This window comes from Pyxicephalus adspersus, chromosome 3, assembly GCF_032062135.1.
Source record: "Pyxicephalus adspersus chromosome 3, UCB_Pads_2.0, whole genome shotgun sequence".
NCBI classification, from domain to species: domain Eukaryota; kingdom Metazoa; phylum Chordata; class Amphibia; order Anura; family Pyxicephalidae; genus Pyxicephalus; species Pyxicephalus adspersus.
Genome location: NC_092860.1, coordinates 10,443,513 through 10,460,824, shown reverse-complemented (window position 1 = coordinate 10,460,824; position 17,312 = coordinate 10,443,513). Strand labels below are relative to the sequence as shown.

Sequence of the window (17,312 nt, the reverse complement as noted above, 5' to 3'; positions counted from 1 at the left end):
AGGGACTGTGTTTCCTGTGGTAATACATACCTGTACGTGTTGCACTGACACATTACTCACCATGACGTGAAAAGAATAAAACATTTTCTGCAATTATAATTCAAAATCTAAAAAATAATGCTTCCTTTTTGCTTTGGATTTGGGGTTTGTCTACGTTCACATACACACCGCCATACTCTTTTTGTTTTACCCATGTTATTTACTACCAGCATTACCATTTTCTGAAGATGGGGTCACCTTGGTTAAACAAATCCCCAGGCCATCTCCAGAGGTGTAAATGGCCTGACTGCTTAGCAAAACATACAGTGCCCCCACCCGCCACCTCACAGCTCCGGCTAATTAACTACACAGCTGTCCCCAAGGATGCCCTAGTGTGGTCACCCCTTCCCAGTCTGCCTATCTTCAGTATAAACATTGGTTCAAATGCAGGCAAGAGAGACCTACCTAATCAACATATTCAGTCCCAAGAGCTTGCCATCTATTTCCAGCATTCACACGCAGGGCCTGAGGGCTTGCACTGGCAGTGCACCTGGTGTTCGGCAATAATGCAGGAGATGGACCTTTACTTCAGACTTTATAGGTTTTTGAGGTTCATATACATTCTATTTATTGGGGTTCGTTTCAGGCTGAGGAAGGGCTGAGTCAATGGTGGGATCACTGTAGGTAGGACAATAGCCAACCATGCTGGAAATCATCATTCCTGGTAATTCTGAACAAAAGTCATGAGTTCGTACAAGCATCCCTTGATTTTGTTTTGTAATCAGCCATGCAAGATCATTAAATGGCACCTCTTGCGCATCCTTCCCTCTACAAAGAACAGAATAGATTGTAATGCTGCCTGTAAAGCGATGGCCCATTCCAATGCCACCAGAATCAATTTCAAAATTTTGTTTCCAGTGACATTAATCGAGCACATATACAGAGCTTTGATGGCATCAATACCAGAGATTCCCACAATTCTCCCTTGTATATGCAGTGGACGGAGCTTGGAACCTGGGAACACACGAACCTGCAGCTTCACGGGCTTAAAGGGAACCTTTCAGGGGCCGCCATTGCTTTTACACATACAGCTCAAGGGCCTGCTGATCTTTGGCTTTACCATCCACTTTTCTTACCAGCAGTAAATATTATGAGAGTTTTTCTGGAAACTAATATTAGTGATAATATTAGTTATAGTGAAGCTTCAAATGAGCAGTGTTCTGTTTTATGGAGAAAAGTGGAAGGTGCCCTGCTGCATGCTCCTTATTACTAATCCAACATGGCGAATTGCTGAATATCATAGAACCACACTATCACACCCGATCCCCAATGATCATCTCTGATGATGGAATACTGGCACCTGTGCTTGACTTTTCTCAGACTTTCCCCAGCCAATTTGGGAATCGTATCCATGATATAAAGTAAATACCGTTATTCCATTTACGGCTCCTTTAAAGCATGCAATATAATCCTGGGTGGCTGAGGACAGGCGGTGGCCGTGTCGGCACACAGCAGCTGAAAGGCCGTCCCTGTTCCCTGCGCCACAGGCCGCTGCGTCTGGGAAGACCGCTAAGAGTTTGATCCCCCTGTAATGTCAGAGACTTTGTTAGACAAACATGAGGTAAACCACTAAATCTCATAGAAAAACCACTTTTTCAGCAGGACTTGGCCCCCCTCCACCCTGCAGAGAGGGAGAGGATGGCGCTGCGGCAGGACGCTCTAGAATACTGCGGGAGTGATGCATTGTACGGAGCTGAAGACGTTTATCCAGCTGTGGGCTTCAACAACAGCCCGGCCTGCTAAATGATTCCTCTGGAAGTCTCGAGCACTCAGAACTCCCTTTCTGGGGGTCAGTAGTTATCAGGGCCAATGGTCAGGGCTACCATCAGATGGGACATCTGCATCGGTCAAAAAAGCTTGGCTTTTGCAAAGCTGAAACTTTTACACATGAGGGAGGATGGCCCAGAATGTTCTAATGGTGGCCCTGCCAATGGCATTGTTATCAGCAATGAAAATTTCTCTGTCCTCTAGCTCGGGGCCAGCATTTTCTGGGGTTAGTGTGCTTCTGACAACAACTTATTTCATGGGGTGACAACACTTACTCACTGTACTGTATCAATGGAGAAGCATTGTTGTCACCCTGGGACTAAACACACCTACCTCTCCTCTCTCTATAACATAAAAGAGTTCTGTAGTCCACAAAAATAACTGGGAATATTATAACTGTTAGGAATGCAGCAGGGACAGGAAGCACAGGGACCTTTTCTGCAGCATGATAGAAGGGGACAGGGTTCTCTACTGGCTGCTTTCTTAAGAAACAATGCAAGACTAGAAAATGTATTATTTATATTTTGGGATCAAGAACAAAGGGAAGAAGTAGGGCTGAAGTGACAACATTCTACAGCGAACTCCTAAATATGCTCCTGTGTTGTCAGCCTGTTGCACAGACATGGCCGGTTTAACACATAGAAATGGTGCACTGTTGTCACCATCTGGAAATGCCGAGCAACCAACTAATCAGTAGAATGTCTTTGGACAGAAAGTGGCTGCAGGAAATAAGCACCACTCAGCTGTAGTAAAGGCTGATAAAAGGTTAAACAAATATTATTTTATAATGGTAATTCTTTATAATATAATGTACAAAGGAAATTGATCGTTATCCATTTAGGACTTACATCTGCTTTAACAAATGAGCCTGAAAGTGGCTGCTGCCTTTGGTGGAGTCTCAGCTGACCTCCGACCTCCGGTGACATCTCTTAGCAGGGCAGTGACAGGTTTATGAGCGGAGGATCAATCAGTGCAGGGCGGCTGTCACAGTGACATATGGACTCTTGGCTGGTTGAACTGGTAAAACCTCCCTGCTTGTCGGCCATTCAGCCCTGGGTGGTGTCAACACTATGAATGTGTGAAAATGCCACCAGATCCTGCACCGGCCTCCCTGACAACTCCAATTCCTACAAATATGCAAATCAAATGACCACCTAGACCTGGCTGCCTGGTTAATCAAACAACTAATCTTCCTGCAAACAGTAGAAAAACTTTCATGTAAATATCTCCCGCAATAGCCGCAAAGGAAATGAATCTGCTTTGTGTGCACCAAATGCCTTTGCAAAACCAGATATTACCTTGTACAATTAGTAGTGACACCATCACTGTGCTGTATATAGCCTGTGGAGAAATCAGAGCTGTGGCAGACCCAGGCTGCCTGCAGAAGACTACAGGAGGGGGCGGAGACAAGACCAACCACCCTGCACAAGGAGAGAGAGCAGCAGTGACCGGTCTGTACTACAGGAAATGTCACACTGGATTACTGCACAGATTTGGAAGAAATACACAAAATGCAAGTAAAAACATATTCCCTTATGTAAAAAAAAAAATTAGGATTAAAGATTAAATCCGCCAAAAAAATGTTTTGGCTTTAGACACTTCAATAAGGAGAGATCTGAGAGGGAGGACAGTGTTGCAATCTGAGTTCCAAACTGTCCCAACTGCAAACCCTCCTCTACTCCATCATTGTCAGCAACCGAGGTGTACTGGGGGGCTCCCTCTGTGCGGCTCCCCCTCCCTCACTATCACCCCCCTCTCAGGGTTCAGAGTGTTACTTAAAATTGTTGACAACACAAGCCCTCTCCTCCACATGCCAAACTCTTGGGGAAGCAGGAAGTTGGGTTTGGCACAAGTCGCCGGCTGCCTTGTACAGGTTAATCTGATTTGAGGGGGAAACTAATTGCCTTGGACGGAGACTGCAAGACATATTTGACATATTTGTCGGCGAGCTGATTTGTCTTTGGTTTTCCGTTCCTTTTTGTCTGCCGCCTCTTCCGAACGATTATACGTACATGTCCAGCGAGTGCAGGAGAGAGGCGCTGACCCGAATCCTTATTAAAGAGGTTTGGGGGCCTTTTTCCGGAATACTGACCACTTGACTTCTGAGTGTCTCGGAAATGCTTGTTGGGGAGATTGGCGATTTCCGACGGCGCTTTCGTAATCTTGAGAGATCCTCGTTGCTTAATGCTTATGAAACCCAGCATAGACATAAATGGTTGCGTGGTCACATGTCTTCTCTAAAGACAAGAACTTTTTTTGAATAAACCAGTCAGGTTTATCATTGTTATCTACAGTTTTTATTTTCCTGGAATTTTGAGAAAATCGGGAGATATTAGCAACATTTTGGCAGAATGCAGTGAAGCCAATAGGGATGGAGAACAAAAGGAGGTGGTCAAGGGTGCATTGGGCTTTCAGTGCCTCCTGTTGGGTAATGAAACTTACCTATTCTGTGCCAAGAAATATTTCACATTACCCTTGGCTATTTTATCCTAAAGAGCATTTCCACCACTATGTCATCGTATCCACTGCATTGTATGATCCTGGACATGTTTCTGACTACAAGAATAATCAACAAATTTCCAAAAAGCGACGGTCACATCAAAAATACTTTTACAAAAATGTTGTGATGGGTGTGATGATTCTAAGATGTATTCAAATCACAGGAGCTGATAATCACTTCCAAGGTGCAAATCCATAATGGCAACCACATAACAACATGAACCCGGGACACCAATTCCCCAGACGGCCGGACCCTGCCCAGGTCTCAGGAATTCTCAGTCCTTTTCATGTGCTAAACAGGCCGCATGTACAAAAACATACTCCGAGTCACTCCGTGACCTGTTTAGTTAGATGATGACCTTGGAGACAGCGAGGGGTTAATTGGAGGGTACAGAGATCGCCACATATAAAGCAAGCCGAATGTTAGGGTTAGGGCACCCAGACAGATGTTTTATATTTGCTGTGATAATCAGAACGCACTGTCTGCGTTGTCCTGGGAAAGGTGGATGTTGGTTCATGGTGGTGCTCCGGGGCCAGCCTGCAGAATATATTTACATGTCATCGCTCCTATTTCAAAAAAGAGGGGTCTGTTCTTTATTAGGACTAGGAGGAGGAGCTATGCAAATCATTCCTTCATGTGGCTGTGGGCACCGGTGCACACGATGGTTTAGAACAGGAACAACCTATAGTCATTGATCTAACAGGGCAATTCTACACTATATGGGCCCTCTCCAATGATGGGGTTCAGGTGGCTTCAGAGAAGGGCCCCATTAATGGTCAAGCCTTGTGGTCACAGGTTGGTGAAGACCCTTTTCTGCTCCACCATGACTGCGCCCCTGTGTACAAAGCCAGCTCCAAAAAGACCCATGACCAATTTGGTACTGGGGGCCCTACTGGGCAAACATAACCCTACCAAACACATTTTGAATGCAGATTGTGAGCCAGATTTTCCAATCCAGTATCAATACCCAACCTTACAAATGGGTACAAATTCTCCCACGGACACCCTCCAGGACCTCTGCAGAGAGACCACTGCACCACTAGCATTGTGTAACTTTATCCAGAACTGTTGCAGAGAAATATTGATCAGAGCAGGGTTATCACTGTCATTCTTGCTGTAGACTGGGATGAAAAGGCGTGGCAGTGGGCGTGGCTATCAACATTGTCATAGCTGATTCACACGCCTGTAGCTTGGCAATCAACACCTGGCTACATGTAGCCCCACCCACTGTTCTCTGGATTGACAGCATTGACCCTTCCCACTGTGATCTGCAGCATCTGGGTGGGGGAGTGTGTGAGATACAAATGAAGAAGGATTTGGCTCAGTTAGGGAAGGGAAGATTTTTTTGCAGCTTGTATGAGGTCTGTGGACTGGGACTTTTGGATTCTCATACAGGAACCTTGAGTTTTACTTTCTGAATCTAGTGGGAATTTTGTCCTTGGAAGACGCTGTCGCCCGGACTGAGCTTTACTAACTTTCACAATGGCTGGGACAATCCTGCTAAGTTTCACTCCACTCAGGTGACAATGAGATCTCTCTGTAGCCGTCAGCTATGTCTGTGCCATGACCCGTAATTCGGAGCGTCTGCTGGTAGTAAAGGCCAGGCATCGGAGGCTGTGAGATGACTAAGCCAGCCCGCTTGTAAGTGAATCTATGAATTCAGCATCGTGTGTGGGCGAGAGGTGACAAACCTCCCCGGGGTGTCAGTGAGTAAAATGTCACCTCGATGTGGGGTGAGCAATTGGGGGGGAGACAAACAGGGATCTTTAGGTTACGTTACAGTTCATCAGCTCACCTGGCTTGTTCATCTCACTGCCAAATGTTTGCACCTGAGTCACTGTGTCCCAGGGGACCGGAATGTCAATCAGGACTCCGATATACGTCAATGGCCTCTCATCAGATGTGAAGTCCACGAATGATCAACTGGAAGCTTCATTGAGCTGAGGTGGAAATGTCATTAGTCTGCTGCGGGGAGGAGGAAGCATTTCTTTCCCAGTGATCAGACTGCAACATAGCAACTTTGTAGCAAGTGGCAAAGCTGCAGCAAGGGCTGATATGGGTGGAACAGGCAGTGGTGTCATCTCACAGCTGGCACCTTAGTCCAGGCCAGGAAGTAGATGGTGACCTTGGATGATGCCTGAACAAAGATAATGTCTGGGGAAGTACAGCAAACTATGTGACTGATTTTAACTGACATACAAGAGGTTTAGATTTAGTGAAAATTAAGTTTCTCTCTCCTCCAGTGCTCCTCTAGGGTGCATGGCAGGGATACAGCGTGGGTGGAGTTAGGCAGTACAGAATGGATTGGTTGAAAGTGATACAGCAGGGGTGGAGTTAGGCAGTACAGGATGGATCGGTTGAGAGTGATACAGCAGGGGTGGAGTTAGGCAGTACAGCATGGATCGGTTGAGAGTGATACAGTAGGGGTGGAGTTAGGCAGTGCAGCATGGATCGGTTGAGAGTGATACAGCAGGGGTGGAGTTAGGTAGTATAGCAAGGACTGGTTGGAAGTGATACAGCAGGGGTGGAGTTAGGCAGTACAGCATGGATTGGTTGGGAGTTATACAGCGTGGGTGGAGTTAGGCAGTACAGCATGGATTGGTTGGGTGTGACACAGCGTGAGTGGAGTTAGGCAGTACAGCATGGATTGGTTGAGAGTGACAATGCAAGGGTGGAGTTAGAATGGGCAACAGTAGAGATGGGTGAAGATGTTCCATTTGTAAAGGGTTTGGCAAACATTTTCACCCCACTGACAGCAGAGCTTAAACTCGAAAAGGAAGAAGCAGCAGAAGCAGTCATTCAATTTGTTTCAGTGTTCATGTGTTAACAAGACCCATGTTGGCATGGGGAAAGAGGAATGTAACAGAGAGATGGGCTTATCTGCTTTCTGCTTCTCCCTTTACTGTCCAGTCCCAGGCTTGGGAAGGAACCAGACCTGTGTTGCGGATGATTCATAGGGAGCACGCTCCCATTCATTCATACCCACCTGCCCCTAGGGTAAGTTACTATTCTAACAATGTGAAGGCATAGTGCAATGTTGTCAGGAAATTTGCCCTGAGGGTTGCCATTGCTGGAGCTCATGTAGAACGGAAGTGACTGCAAAGCGACCAACAGAAATCAACAGCACTGAGATGCAACAAAAAAGAAATACATAACTCATTGAATTGTGAACTACCTCAAGTGAAGGAAAAAAGAAAAAAAAAAAAACAATACTTGGGCCAAATCTACAATCACTCAAAAAGCATGAGAGGATCTGGTCAGGGTTGGTTTCCGAGAGAGACGGAGCGCGATAAACGTTGAATCTCTTGGCTGGCGTTTTGGCTGTTAGAGAGAAATCACTCTTCATACATGTCAGATTTTATGTCTGGCGGTGAGAGGAGTGGCGGCACGTCCGAAGACTCGCAACGATTTCATCGCAATATTCAGACTAAACGCTGCTATAAATATTTTATGGAGATTGTAACATCTAACGGCCTGTGTGACAGCGCCGAGACCGTTACATAAACTTTAATGTGCTGCCCCCCTCCCAGCGGTGGGTACAAATTGTTCTGAGATCGCATTGTGTACACACAAAAACATTCCACTGCGGGAAACTGCAGCCTAAATCGGCACTCTGCTGACTGCTGCTGTTCTAAAACAACAATTGATCACTTTATTTGTATGTATGTAACAATTGTTTTCAGCTGGGCCCAATCAGATTTCAAAATAACAGTCACATGACTAAATTAAAGGCCCTGTGTGTGTAGCTTCACCTCCCTAGCTTCAAATAATGGTGGGGGGGTCGGACACATCATGACTCCAACTGACATCCAGTAATCTAAATCCATCTTTTAATAAAAATCATTCTTCGTTCTGCTGCTATTGAGGCCCTTGTTCAGGCACTTCCTGTTATAGGTTGACAACACTTTCTCCTTAACTCCCAATTGTGCTGTCGTGTTGTCACCCTACTGGATGGGCTTCTGATGGGGGTTGCAAGTTGTACATATTACACATATGGTGCACTTTTGACTTTTTTTTTCCCTTTCTAACATCTCAGTGCTTCTGATCTCCATCGGTCTCTTTGCAGCCATTTCTTGTGTAAATGCACTACAAAGATGGTTGCACGGAAGGATACAACTGCAGGCAATTCCTGCATAATGTGCATTCATCAGAAGCCAATATGACAACACAGAAGCACAATTATAGGACAGGGACACAGCGTTGTCACCCTATAATAGGAAGTGCCTAAACAAGGACCTGGGTGGTAGGATCACCCGGGATCAATTATTAAAAGTTGCAGATTTAATAATATAAAACTTTTGGAATAACAAGATAAAGCTTGCATAACATTTCAGTGGTCAGGTTCATATTCGCTATAACAGGGACATTTCAGTGTTTTTACAATCAGAGTAAAATGCACTTTAAATAAATGATTGCAATAAAACAATTTTCTGTTGTACTTTCTGATGTTGTCACTTCAGGTCAGGACTCGGTGAAAGTACAGAAAAGATGTTCACGGGCTCTAGCACAAAAACAACAAATCACTGATCCCACAGAAGTCACCTAAACCGGTGCTCAGCCTGTGTTAGCCTACAATGGCAGCCAACAGACCCCCAACTGTGCACAGTGGGCATCAATCAGTCAGCTCCTAAAATGTAGCTTCCTAACAGGCCAAAACCACCTCCACCAAACTCAAGGCCATTACATAACAACAACCTGAACCACAAATGTTGGGCTCCATCTACAGACACATCTACAGCAGCATCACCCCCAACTTTGGGCTCCATCTATAGACCCATCTACACGAGCATTATCCCCAACTTTGGGCTCCATCTATAGACCCATCTACAGCAGCATCACCCCTAACTTTGGGCTCCATCTATAGACCCATCTACACCAGCATCACCCCTAACTTTGGGCTCCATCCATAGACACGCCTACATCAGCGACACCTCCAAATTTGAGAAATAATAATAATAATAATAAGAATAAATAAATAAAACACTGAACACAACTCGCTGATGTATACAAAAACAATATAATATTAGAGCAATATGGAAGAAGTGATAAAATTTATTTACCAGCTCAGGATATAAACCACAGAATGTTTGTATGAAGGCAGATAAAATGATTGGTGTAACAGCGACAGGTAGAGTGTGGTTTCTACGAGTTACCACTCCCCTTCTCTACCCTCTGTGTCCCCTTTTATGTTATAGGCAGATCTCAGACTATAAGATGACGCGTCTTCTATTACAATGGAATGTTCAACTTTCCTTTCATTAAAATGTCCGAACACCTTACTGACGGATTTGCTGACTTTGCTCCATTTTGGCATTTTTGAATACATAAAATAAAAAAGTAATAAAGTGGTAAATATAAAAATTTCCTGAGCTGCCGAAATCCCAATAAAATCCATAATATAACATCCCAAACTGCAACTTAATCAGGAGAAATAGATGATGAGGTTATGTGAAATGGAGAGTTAGAATGTTCTCGAAATTTTGGCAAATATCTGCACTTAATGGCAAAGGGGAAATAAAGGTTATTTTGGGGGGGAGGGTCTAGGGGCACAATGGGCTTTAAATACCTCCTGCAAGTTACAGGAGCTGCTTTTCCCCCATTCTAGATCTATTCGTGTACTAAAAATGGCTCCTCGTCCTCAGTAAAGTTTTTTCAGCATTTAAATAAGTAAAATTGAAACAATTTAGGATATGAGTGTCAGGCTGTCAATGTATTTCTACAACTATATTTAAATTAATATTTGGTAGAAGAAACACAAAGGGATATGACTTGAATTCCTAATTAGGGTAAATTATCGTGGTGAAATCTGGCATCCCCCGCCTTCACCAGCCAGGAATGGATAAAGTGTGATTGTGTATATTTATATATTTTTTCACCCCCACATTTCATGGGCTGAGAGCCGCAGAGACAGTGGAAGGAGATCTACCCCAGTATAATGTAAATTAGAACTGGACAGTTTCCAGGAGCCAGGCAGGCGATGCACCGAGAAACACAACTCCTGGCACCGGGAGAGGTAGGCATGGCCGTGCTTACAGTGCTCCAATATTTCTTTTTCTGCAATAAAACCCGTGATCTATATATTTTTTTATATCAGTGCACCATTAATCTATGTTCAGTTTTTCGAACTAACGCGGCCACCCTTAACTTTGCAACCTACAGCCATCCTAAAGTAGATAAAACTCTGACTGACTGGCATTGAGTTTGTTCTGTGTATCATGACAATTGCTAGTTGTTTTTTAAATCTTTTGTATTCTTTTATTTTATTCTCCCCCGTGTTGGTTTAGCTTTTTAATAGTGACAACAGTATACCACGGCTGTTGGTAAATCTGCGCCAAGCATGTATGCAACAGGTGAAAACGCAGGAGTGCAATTTGGAAACAGGGAAAGAACATTATCACCAGTAATGATTCATTGATAAAAACAATATTGGTTGCACATATTTTAAGGGAGTTTGCAAGCCATTGAAGTATTTGAGGGTTTGGATGTGTGTGATGCTCTGCAATGCTTCTGCTGTTTCTATACATCTCAATGCTGGAAGTTTCCCTGGCCTGTGTGTCAGCCCATTGCATCGTACATTGGATCTGATTTATCAAGGTACCCCCAGCCTGGAGAAGATAAACTATTATGGAAGAACCTGAGTGATCCAGCAAACCTAAAATGGATCCAGCCCAATATTGAAAACATTTGTCAATACAATTTATGAAATCTGTTCCAGGTTTGCTGGATCACCCAGGATCTCCCATGATAGTCTATCATCTCCAGTCCAGAGTTTAATAATTCAGAGCCATTGTGTGCCGATGGGATCAGCTCTCTGGTTACCTGGAGGAAGCTCGGTTCCCTTCCTACATACTGTGGGAGATTAAATGCACACTGCGTTTCTAATTTATGTGACTATGCTCCAATAAAATAAAAAAATTAAATAGTGTGAAAAGTATTTGCAAACTCCTTCAAAAGAATCTCAAATAGTCATAATAGTGTCATTTTTAAAGTCAATACCAAGATGCCAATATCTGCAGCTTTCCTTAAAATAATCCCAAGTGATCCTTTATAAAAAGTAAGGTGACCACACTCTGTCCCTGCCGCCCAATTAAACATCTGTGTTGTCACCCTGTCACACTGGCTTCTGATGGAAGTTACCATTCTCATTACGCAGTTCTGGCCCGCTGATGTCACCACCAGGATGCCCACCCTGAAAAATGCCATGCAGCCATTGCTGGGGTGCATGTAGAAAAGAAATGTTTGCAAAGAGGCTTCAGATAAGCAATATGAAGATGAAACAAGAAATTGTATTTAAAAAATGGCAATTGTTCATAGCACACAATGCGTGAACAAACTAAATATCAGTGGCTGCTAAATATAATTGCCAGGAATTGTAATTTGTTCACTGCAATAAAGTTAAATATTTTGACATATCAAATAATAGCTTGCAGGGACGAGACAGAAGTCGATAAAGTTACATGTTTTTTTTTTCTCTATCTGCCCCTGCCAGACATACAATATACTTGTGTGCGGCTTCTTTCCCTCAGCGCCCGTCCTTAAAATCCTTCTCTGCAATATAACCCAAACCAGTCAGCCACGACAGGTATCCTTTGCAGCGCAATTTTCTCCCCGGCCTCATTAGCTAATTAACGAAGCATAGAAGCATTCCAGGGCGAGCCGCGACCGACGGAGCAGCGCCATCAAGGTGAATTCTGGCCAAATTCGCTATCGGTCGCTACTCCTCTGTGATGTCAGAAGAATTTGCAGTCCAAATTGCTAATGAAATTTAAGGAGCGAATGTTTCAGAAAAAAGGGTCTGGCGGCGATTGACTTTAATTTCACATTTTTTTTGTTTAAATGTAACTATTTACACGGCAAACGCAAACGTTACTTCTCCATTATGCGGCTAATCGCGGCTATGCCAGACACACAAAACTTTTTTACATTTCCCCCCCGGCCTACACAAAGATTTAAATATTTTCTGTGACTGATTACAAATGCGACTTCTAACAGCGACTAAAATGCAAAGTCAGTGTGCAGCTTGCTGAATGATTGTGCTTCTTGTATTAAATGTTTTATATATTACCATGAACAAATCTCTGATACAAATTGTTTCCCTGATAAAAAATATGAAAAGTTGTAGGAAACACAAAAGCATAACAGCGCACGATCACTGACCTCTTGGAAAGCCAATCGTCATCTATAATTAGTAACTTAGTAGAGTAACGGCTTATAATCAAAAATTGATTTTTAGCAGCTTTTGGTCATTGCTTTTTTTTTGTTGGTATTGGCAAACTTTTTAATAATATAATTAGGAGAACCTCTGGTTGTTCAGGGCGATACGGCTGAGAGTTCACAGGGGTAATTTTTTTCTATAGCGCCTATCGTCTGCGATCGTCCCCGATACAAATGGCCAGTGATTGGCGCATAGTCACCAATGGATTGCAGCATTTAGTAACGATCATTGATTATTGATTGATCGCCTTCATATGCTGCATTCTATAGTTGGCATTAAAAAAATCACCACGGAGAGCCCAGGAAAACATTGCACAATTTAGAACAAGTGACGCTCAGATTACGGTTGTCACCTGCAAACTGTTCGCACACATTACAAGGTGATCGTATGATCTTGTAGTTTTAAAATTTAGAATAGACTCCAACTGATGCAAATGTACTTTAAGTCCCCCACACATCAGAAATATGAGCAATCTCTATATATATTTACAGGAATCAGAGGAATGAGGGGTGATACCAATGCATTGCTATCGCTACTGCATTTGGTGCATCCATTATCAAACACAATGATAACAAATCACTGAACAATGACCGATTTTTGTGGACTTTCTCTTTTTGGCGCATCTTCCCTCAGTCTGGTATAACATATGCAGTCCAACAGCGACCCAAAATCATAACAGTATAAAATGGATAAATAGCCCACCCAAAAATGATATGTTAATTTTTGGTAGATGTAAGAGAATAAAAATTCAATTCAAGCAAGAAATCACCTAATTTTTTGAGAATGTTTTCTATGTCTATGTGTCTAGGGTTCCCTGTACTGAATGCCCAGGTCTGTACACCTGCTGAGCCCATTATAAGGGATTCCTACCATTTCCATGCTGAGTCTCCAGGTGTTTAGAACTGCTTTGCCCATTTTGAGGGTCTTCAGCGATCTCTGTACTGAGTTCCTAGGTTTGTACACCTGTTGTGCCCATTTTTAGGAGGCTCCCACTATCCCTACATGGGTCCATGCCCCTGTGGTACACATTATAAGTGGTCCCCATCTTCATCTGCTGTGCCCATTGTAAGAGGTTGCCAAAATGTTCGCTGGAGTGCTAAAATATCTGTGCGATTCCCCTGCAATAAATTCATACTCTTCCACAAAATCCCACTCTTCTTGTTGTAATCCCTACAATGTAAAACCAATTATAAACCAAGAAAAAATATCCTCTGCACAATGCCCACCGGCAGCTGCAGCACTCTGCTGCTGTAAAATTGCAGCCTTTATAATGCCTCTGCCAGGTCAGAAGCTCCAGAGATCTCAGTGCTGAAATCCCAGTTAGCTGTAATAAGCTGGCATGTGAGCTGACTTGCCAACATCTTCTAAGAGTAAAAATATCAGTTTTGGGTGGTCTGACTCTTTAAATGAGCCTATTATAACTGTTATGCTGCAATTTGTCTCCTCTGAATCACTCCCAGCTCCTTCTCACTAAACCTCTGTGATTCCGGCCAAGAGGTCACCAGAGACCGTCACTTGTTGGTTACTGTCACACTGAGTACTGCCACAGGAGACAGATAGAAAGATGGAGAGATAAATAAAGAGCAAAGGATAGAAAAATGGGAAAGAGGAGAACAAAAATAGGGAGATTGAGTAGAAAAAAATGATGAAAAGCAAAAGAGATCAGAGAAAGAAACAGAGAGAGAGAAAAGCGATAAATTAAAAATTTAAATAGGAGAGGGATGCACAGATTGGGCTCCCCTTGGCATAATTTCTCACTTCTAAATCTTACATATCTATATATTTCACCATGAGATTTATAAAAGACTTGTACTCACCCACACATTCGTTGGCTTCCCTTGCAGTTGCCCTCTGCCAAGGTCTGTCATAGTGGAACGGTTTACAGCGGTCGCACTCAGGGCCAGCCGTGTTGTGCTTACAGTCGCACACCAGGTTGTCGTCCCTGTCCTTGACGCACCTTGACGCGTGCCCGTTGCACTTGCACCGGCCCCCAACCTGCAGGTCGGAGACGGCGTAAAAATAGGAGTCCCTGGCCAGCTCCGAGTCGTCTTCATTCTCATCGCCAAAGGTGTGGAGGCGGCTAAAAACCACCTTGATGTCCGTGGCGGTCACCCAGTCTTGGAGCACCGGGGAGTTGTCGAAGTCATGAGCGGACGGTCGGCCGTCCAAGGTGCTGAAGGCAATCAAGCCACCGGACAGAGGGTGCATGTCGGTGTGTGAGTCCGTACAGATCGCCTCTTGCTCGTTCTGTTTGGTGATTACCGCCTTGTTCGGTTTGTTGTACATCTTTCTGCATTGAGTAGAGTAGAACTGAAATGGCACCCAGGATTTTCCATAGTCCATTGACTTGAAGATTGCCATGGATTCTGGACGGGGAGAGCAGAACTGCAAGCTCACATAGGTCACCTCAAATTTCTTCCCTAGGGAAAGCGTGAGGGTGACATTTTGAGGATACTGGATATAGTTCTCCGACTGCCAGCAGGTCAAGTTGTGCGGATTGTTGAGGTCAGTTAAAAAGGACGGTGGGTGAGCTTTTTTGGGGTCAGAAGCGTTGCAAATGTGACAGTTCCGAAATCTCTCCTCACCTTTCTCTGTGACCACGCAGTATCTGGATGGGTTCTTGCCGCAGCTACTGGACACCTTAACTTCCTTCCCAAAAGCAGAATTAACAAAGTCCGGGATACACCTCCTGGGGTTGCCGTTCTCATCATAGCAAGGGTCCGGCTGCGATGTCTGGATGGAGAACATATTCATCCCGTAGCCTCCTCGACTTTCTTGAGCGGTACAGCACAAGGAAACCAGCATCAACATCGCAAAATGCCCTCTCCGCATCATCCTGGATCCAGCTTAACCCTGCCTCGACCACAGATCTCCCCTCTGGCAGCTCCTAGCAAAACCAAGGACAGAAAAGAAAATAAAAATCAGGGGAGAAAAAAAAAATTATATAAAATATTTAAATCACCTAGGAGTTACTAAAACAGATGTTAAAAATAGCTAAAAACAGACTAGCAACCAAAATCAAACAGAGATGACATCACTTTTTGCAGAAAGGTTCCAAAAGAGACAGAAAAAAAAATTACTAAAATTTCAAAAGCTTCCTGCATGCTGTTTTTTGATCTGCAGAAGCGAGAGCGGTATAGGCATAAATGACAACATAAAGGTATTTTCCCAAAATAGAACAAAAAATCAAACAAATGGAAATATGTCAAGGCTTCGCTGAGAGATTTCATAAAAGAAGCAGATTTTGCTGGAGAGAAAATTCTCACCTAGAAGAAAGCATTTCTGTGGTTTAAAGTAATTAAAGAAAAAAAAATCAAAATGCTCTACCTTAAAAGTGAATTAAAGAATTGCAGGGTAAAAAAAGGAGAATGTGGAATTGTATGGGGAAAAAAGTTGAGTAAAAGTTTGTTGGCAAATCAGTGGCAGCAGTGCTGGGGGAAGCTGATGTGAAAAGTGCTCAGGGAGACAATTTGGAGAATGAATCGCTCCATCCCTTGTGATGACCAAGATTGCTGGACTGTCTTCCCTTGTCTGACTATAGAAAGTGAATGAAGCTCGCAGTGTGTTTGGCTTCAGGTCATCTCAAGGAGTGACACTGCATTAGGGGGAATTACAACGACACCCACTGGTTGGAAAACCACACTGGGCAGGAGAAGCTTTGCACATGCAGGAGAAGGAGGGGTAGGGAGGTGGGAGAAAAAATAAAAAGAAAAGAAGAGGGGGGAAGGAATAGAGCAAAGGAGCTTGCACTAACTCAGAGAAAAGTGTGAGACACAAGGGGGACAGACATGCTTGCAGATAAGGTGAGCACCACAGATACAAGGACAGATGTGCAGGCTAAAGATGCATGCTTGTGGATGCAGAAAGAGCAGGGAGGGTATACAAGGAGAGGGCTGAATATATGGAAAGCCAAACTAAAACTACAACCTGATATAAGGAGGCAGTGCAGGTCCCACCAGCTTTTCTCTCACTATGCTGCTTCATCTCACTGCAGATATTGCAAGGACAGAGACACTGAAGCTATGGCTTAGCTTGCACTTGTGGCTTGTTGCATGAGATACAGATAAGGAGTCTTGTCTCTACTAATTTTACATATTCTTGCAAAAGCCCTGGAAATGCATTTGGTGTTTAAAGTGTTATTGCAATTTTTGCACAACAATAAATGTGTTGCTAACCTTGTGGGTTAGAATAGCCAAGGAAACACATCATGCAACATGAGTGCCCTGGAAATACACGTAATTCCCATTTGATGCATTTATTACTATTATAAAAGTAGATCTATTATGAATACTGTTTAATATTATGAAAAATAATGTTCTTTTGATATTCTTGAAATTTTATACATTGATGTAACTGTACTGATGTGTTCTGTACTGTGTACTGTATTTCTGACTTTGCCAATAAAAATATTTAAAAAAGTAAATTAAAAATAATGTATTTATATAGCACCAACATATTCTGCTGCACTGTACATTAAATAGGGGTTAGAAAGGACAGACTGATACAAACAATGACACAAGAGGAGGAGATGACCCCAAACAAAAGGATTTACAGTCTAAGAGGTGTTTTTTTTTTTTTTTTTGGCTCCTTTCTCCTGCTTCCATATACATTGTTACATTACATTATTGGTGATTATTGGGCATATCAGAGTGAAATCTGTTCTACTTCCTATTGGTTTTTGAAAGCTACAATCTTGTCACTACAAGCCAGGTGTCTTTGCGCTGCTTAGAGAATTTTTCAAGCAGATTTCAGATCACTGAAAGTTTATGTTTAAATGAGGGAAAACAAGAA

The 17,312-nt window shown here is 43.3% G+C and overlaps 1 protein-coding gene across 2 annotated transcripts in view; it reads right to left on the bottom strand.

Annotated features, from left to right (window-relative positions):
* NTN1 (netrin 1) overlaps positions 1–16,048 on the bottom strand; it is a 62,232-nt gene extending 46,184 nt beyond the window's left edge. The window contains exons 1-2 of one of the 2 annotated variants that reach the window (XM_072403560.1): positions 15,788–16,048; positions 14,339–15,408 (exon numbers count right to left, since the gene is read on the bottom strand). In XM_072403560.1, coding sequence (XP_072259661.1) covers positions 14,339–15,356 — 1,018 coding nt within the window. In that variant the 5' untranslated portion in view covers positions 15,357–15,408; positions 15,788–16,048. The remainder of the gene's footprint in view (positions 1–14,338; positions 15,409–15,787) is intronic. The other variant, XM_072403558.1, reaches the window with a different exon arrangement.
* Positions 16,049–17,312: the final 1,264 nt, after the last annotated feature.